This window comes from Chlorocebus sabaeus, chromosome 17, assembly GCF_047675955.1.
Source record: "Chlorocebus sabaeus isolate Y175 chromosome 17, mChlSab1.0.hap1, whole genome shotgun sequence".
NCBI classification, from domain to species: Eukaryota; Metazoa; Chordata; class Mammalia; order Primates; family Cercopithecidae; genus Chlorocebus; species Chlorocebus sabaeus.
Window position 1 is genome coordinate 52,959,959 of NC_132920.1, and position 5,948 is coordinate 52,965,906.

At 42.2% G+C, this 5,948-nt stretch overlaps 1 protein-coding gene across 2 annotated transcripts in view; it reads right to left on the minus strand.

Moving 5' to 3' along the window:
• The window catches only part of CILK1 (ciliogenesis associated kinase 1), a 39,746-nt gene extending 33,826 nt beyond the window's left edge, over nucleotides 1-5,920 (minus strand). For both annotated transcript variants that reach the window (XM_007972240.3, XM_007972237.3), the window contains exons 1-2: nucleotides 5,819-5,920; nucleotides 2,616-2,670 (exon numbers count right to left, since the gene is read on the minus strand). In XM_007972240.3, the coding sequence (XP_007970431.1) occupies nucleotides 2,616-2,670; nucleotides 5,819-5,919 (156 nt within the window). In that variant the 5' untranslated portion in view covers nucleotide 5,920. The remainder of the gene's footprint in view (nucleotides 1-2,615; nucleotides 2,671-5,818) is intronic.
• Between the last annotated feature and the right edge of the window lie 28 nt (nucleotides 5,921-5,948).

Consider the following 5,948-nt stretch of genomic DNA (forward strand, 5'->3'; position numbering starts at 1 on the left):
CCTCAAGTAGAGTTGCAGAGGGAGATGCCTGACTCAATGAGGTTGAAAAGTAACGGGTGTGGGAAAGCTGCACTGAAGAAAGAAGTTTGGAAGGTAATGTAAGAAAAGGAAAGAGGTAGAAACTCAAGGGGAGAGAGGTTTGGGACTTTTTTGGGTTAAAGAGAATGGTGGGCACATTTATAGACTAACGAGAATGAGCTGGTGGAAAAAAAAGAGTTTAAAGATACGGGAAGGAGGGGGAAATTGTTGGAGCAAGAACCTACTGACATAAAAAATTAAGATGGTTAAAAAAAAAACCCGAAACAGCAAAGGAACACAGTAGGCAGAATATAGGCAGCCTATGGTTTCAAGATGGTGTCTAGAATAGCATAGTGCCATGTAAGGCTATGCTTCTAAGAAAAATAGCACCAGGTACCATTCCCGCAGGACATCACGGGAGCAGGGATTCCCCTCCCTGCCGTGGCCGTCAGGTGCAGAATCTCCCTGAAGTCCACAGGGTCTTCACGAGCAGACACGGAAATGTACAGACAGGTGGCAACAAGGAGAAAGGAAATGAAGAAGGAACAGTGATGTGGTGAGTACCAAAATTTCCCTTCAGTTCCCTCTGCTGCTGGAATGAAGCAGCTGGCAGGACATGAGAAATGATCTTCCTTTCCCTTCCCCTTCTGAGTCAGCAGGCACAAAAGAAGGACCTCAGCAGGGAGGAAGGGATGAGGAATCTTGTAAGGTGCCTCCTTTCTACCCGCTTCCGCCTTCCCTCCCCTGTGTTCAGGGTTAGGCTGTGGCCCAGTGCTGGTAAGTCTGTGTGAGGCTCAACAAGCGTGGGGGTGTGGGGGTGGGGAGGATCCCAGTTGGCAGCCGATGTGGTATCTGTGCAGGCAAGGAAAAAGAGTGGGAGTTGTCTGGTGGTCATCAGCTAGAGGAGCAGTTTCTTCAACTACCTGGCTGAGGCAGTCACTTGCTTCCTATGATGCTATGTGCTCACAGTTTTTCTAAACTGTTTATATGAGTAATCTCTTTTGCATTAGAACTAATACACAATTAGCTGTATGGAAAAATAAAGGTTTAACATCCAAGCCATGGATACCTCTCAGAACTTCATGTCACAGAGATAATGTCCTTGGATTATCTTTGTTTTTTTAATCTCTGATGTTTGTTTTTTTACATCTGATGTTTTGGGATCATCTCGAACTTTTATTCTCTAGAACAGAGGTTGGCAAACCATGTCCCATGGGTGAAATCCAGCCCACCACATGTTTTTGTATGGTCCACAAGCTAAGAATATTTTTGTTTTTGTTTTTTTGAGACTGAGTCTTGCTTTGTCACCCAGGCTAGAGCAGTAGCACAATCTCAGCTCACTGCAACCTCCACCTCCCGGGTTCAAGCCTCAGCTTCCTGAGTAGCTGGAATTACAGGTGCCCACCATAACACCTGGCTAATTTTTGTATTTTTAGTAGAGATGGGGTTTCACCGTGTTGGCCAGGCTAGTCTCGAACTCCTGACCTCAAGTGATCCACCTGCTTCAGCCTCCCAAAGTGCTGGGATTACAGGTGTGAGCCACCACACCCAGCCCAAAAAAGATAAAAAAGAATACTTTTATAAATGAACGGTTGCAATCAGTTTGATGATAGGGAACACTAACTTTGAACTCCAATTAAGTTAAATATTATGTCCCCTCAAAAAGAATATCATTTTTCTCATTGGAAGACCCCTAATACAGAAAATTATACTAAATCATTATTAAGTTTTATATTTTATGAATAAAAACTTTATGGAAATTTGTTTTTGCTCTTGTTACACACATATTTATATAACATCTTCAATGTGACCTTTGGTACTAGAAGCATAAGAGACTGACTATCTAGCCCTTTACAGAAAACATTTGCCGATCCCTGCTTTCGACTTGTAACCCCACTTTCATGTACAGGACTCCTTTGGAGAAAAAGAAAGGGTGTTTTTCAATATTCTATTAGGTGTTTCAAACAGGGCTGGGTGAGAGGACTAAAATTAGATGAAGCGCCACTCCACTGCACAAGGAAGAGAATTATGCATGTAAAACTCAATGTGGTCAATCTACTCTGACAGAGAGAAAAACTGGAACAAAATCAATAGAAGAAGGTGCAGGGGGAAAGAAGGAGAATGGTGAATCCAGTCAGAGGCTGAATAAAAGTAAAGATCTGTGCTCCACAATGCTTGACATGGGTGTACCTTGGTCAATGAATTTCCTCACAGAAAGTGGAGTGCAAATTATTAGAGCAAGAAACTGAAGTAAGTACTGCCATTATGTCTAGGGAAAAACACTCAACAAATAGATTTTCCTTTATGTTAATAATTAAGAAAATAATTAGGCAATAATAATTCACTAAATCAACACATTCAACTTCTTTATATTGAAATACATTGATATAAGAGATCCATTAAAGATGAAAGCTTTCTAATAACAGTATATACAATTACATCATAATCTTCTGCTTCAGCTGTAATGTTATCATTTGCCTCCCTTTCCAGCATTAGTGAAAAAATTCAAACGAAATGACTATATCAACTATAAATCTAAGCATGTACAAAGCTATTTTAATCATCCATAAATTATTCCTTGGTATATTAATAAATACCTTAACCTCCCGAAGGTTCATGCATTCCTCCCAGGAATAAAACTTTCTTTTCATTCTAGAAGAGAAGAAAGGAACAAACAGCACACTTATTCTCAGTAATAGATTAAACTTTGCTTTTAGAAAAATGCTTTCCTTCTGAACCTAATTAATAGGACTTAAAGTGGGTTTAAATTTCTACCCAGTATTATACTATCCCAAACTAGCATTTATTTTCAAATGGCAGTGCAATAATCAATCCTAAGTCACAAACTTTGCCAGTAGCAGTGGTGTGGTGCAGTCCAGAGAGGCCTGGACTACTGTCTTGCTCTATACTAACCAGCTAACCTTGCCCTGGAAGGAACTTGCTCAGGCTTATTCTATCTAGACCAGAGCTGTCCAGTAGAACTTTCTACATTGATGAAACTGTTCTGTGCTGTCCAGGATGGTAGCCACCAGACAAATGTGGCTACCGAGCACTTGGCATGTGGCTAGCACAATGTGGGAACTCAATTTTAATTTTAATTAAATTGAAATTTAAATGCCACATATGGCTACTTGCTATCATACTAGACAGCAGAGCTCTAGACCCTCTAGTGCAGGAGTCAGCAAACTATGACCCATGGGCCAAAACCTCCCCACCATCTGTTTCTGTACGGCCCATGAGCTAAGAACGACATTTACCTTTTTAAATTGGGGGACAAGTCAAAAGAAGAATAATATTTCACGATGTGAAAATTTTGTGAAATTCAAATTCCAGTTTCTATAAGTGAAATTTTATTGGAACACAACCGTACTCATTCATTTATATACTGCCTGTGGCTGCTTTCGAACTACAACAGCAGAACTGAGTAGTTGCAAGAGACCATATGGCCTGTGAAGCTTAAAATATTTACAGCCTGGCCCTTCATAGAGAAAGTTTGCCAACCCCTGGTCTAGAGCCTGAGTGGAGAAAAGAAAACTCCATGAGTTAATCAGAAATCCAGGTTTCAAGGTTATATTTTTCAGTGCATTTCAATTACATTGTCTCATTTGTCTTATAGCAGCCCTGTGAAACAGATAGGACAGCTGAGGAAACTGAGAAACAGAGAAGGTACACGACTTTCCCGAGGCCTCACTGCTGGCCAGTAACAAACTTCCCATCTCTCCAGCTCACTCTGTCCTTGCCACACTGTCTCCTGGTAGAGTAATCAAATCCTTTATTCATGCCCCAAATATTATTTAGCCCCTGCTATGTGGTACAATAGGTGCTTTGTCAGGCAATGGAGAGACAATGATGAGAAAGACATCCCTCATGAAACTGACATCATGGCAGGAAGGTAGACAATAATTTTCTGTACCAAGTGCTGTGAAGAAAGGAAAAGAGCCTATAAAAGTGAACCTGAAGGGAGCAGTGGCTCAGCCAAATGATGCAGCAATTTGTAGGTCACATTAAACATTTGGGGCTTCATCCTAAAACGGACAGAAGACATTGGAAGCTGCCTTAGTTTGGATTCCTCCAAAAGCAGGGCCTGGGCGAGAACTTGGGTGCAGGTAGTTTATTTGGGAGGTGATTCCAGGAAGCAGGGCAAGGAGCAGGAGACTGAGAAAAGAGAGGTAGGGAACCCAATAACGGGTGTATGAGTAAGTCAATAACAGGGCTGGCAACTGGCTCAAGCCTGCTGGGGACCTTTTAAGGAGCTGGATGGAATGCACCTTGGTTGAAAGTCTCCCACATGCACTTGGGGTGGGGTGCTGGCATGGGCATAGAGCTGTGCACTACAACTGCACTGACATCAGGTGGGAGCAAGGGATATGTTCATGGAATACAAAGAACATTTGGTCAAGTAGTTTTAGATGATTGAAGTTGTATGTTTAAAATAATCCCTTTGGTCTGATATGAATAGGGGGAAAAAAAGCCAGGAGGCCTAGTGGCGGAGGACCTCATGGTGGAGGTGGCAAATGGTAATGGGTTGAATGGAGGTTAGCAGTGGGAATATACAGAAGTAGGTGGATCACATAAATATTATGTAGAATTGACAGGACTAGATGACTAAAGGTGAGGCATAATGGGGAGGGAAGGCAGGAGGACTCCCAGGTTTTGAGGGTATAGTGCCAATTATTGAAATAGGGAACACTGAAGAAGAAACAAATTTGGGGTAAGAGTGAGAAAATATGCTAAATATGAGTGTAGTTTTGGGCATGGTGAGTTTGAAACGTCTGCCGGGCATCCAAATATAGATGCTGATAAGGCAACTAGATAGAGATGGTTGTGGCAGTCTCCAATGTGGTTCCCAGAGACTCCCACCTCCTGCTACCCAGAGCCTTTTAGAACCCCCTCTCCTTCAACAACTTGCTTCTAACCAGCAGAATATAGCAATTTGACAAGGATGTCACTTCCGTGATTAATTTACAAAAGCAAGATATGACTTCCATCTTAGTACGAGTCTCTCATTGCCTTCTTGACTCCCATGTCTTGATGCAGCAAATTGCCATGTTGTAAGCCGCTCTTTAGAGGCCCACATGGCAAGGAACTGAGGGCAGCCTCCCGCCAACAGCCAGCGGGGAACTGAGGCCCTCAGGCCAACCACCCATAGATCAACCCACAATCACAAAATGAGCTCAGAAGTAGATTCTTCCCCAGTCCAACCTTTGGATGAGACCCCAGCCTTGGCCAACACCTTGACTACAGCCTCATGAGAGATACTGAGGCAAAGAACTTAGCTCAGCTGTGTTCAGACTCCTGACCCAGAGAAACTGAGATAATAAATGTGTGTTGTTTTAAACAACCAAGTCTTGGAGTAAATTGTTACACAACAACAGATAACTAATACAATGTGTCTGGACTCAGGTTGTGAAGGGCAAAGGGGGCAGAGGGAACAAGACAGCAGTCACCAGACCACCACATGCATGTAGATGGCCCAAACAAAGTCACTTAATTTCCTGGAGTTTCAGTTTCCTCTCATGTAAAATGATGTTTATTAACCTGCTTGTTACTACCTCACAATATGAGAAAACACTTTGATAACAAGTACTTTTACTATGCGCAAAGTAGTAAATGTAAAGTGGAAATGTTTTTAATACCTCTAACATGAGTATTACAGAATCAATAATCATCTAACCCACAGCAATCATTATCTAAGGTTCTTCTCCAGGCATCCCACCCACTCCCCTTTAGAACTGTTTCAAAGACGGGAAATGGTGAGGGTAGAGATAAAATTATCACAGGAGTGAAGGATCAAACTTACTTTTTAATAGCAATCAGCTCTCCAGATTCAATGCTTCTTCCCAGCAGCACGGAACCATAGGTTCCATCCCCGAGCTGCCTGATTGTTGTGTATCTATTCATGGTGTGCCTGCTCAGGCCAGACACTCATC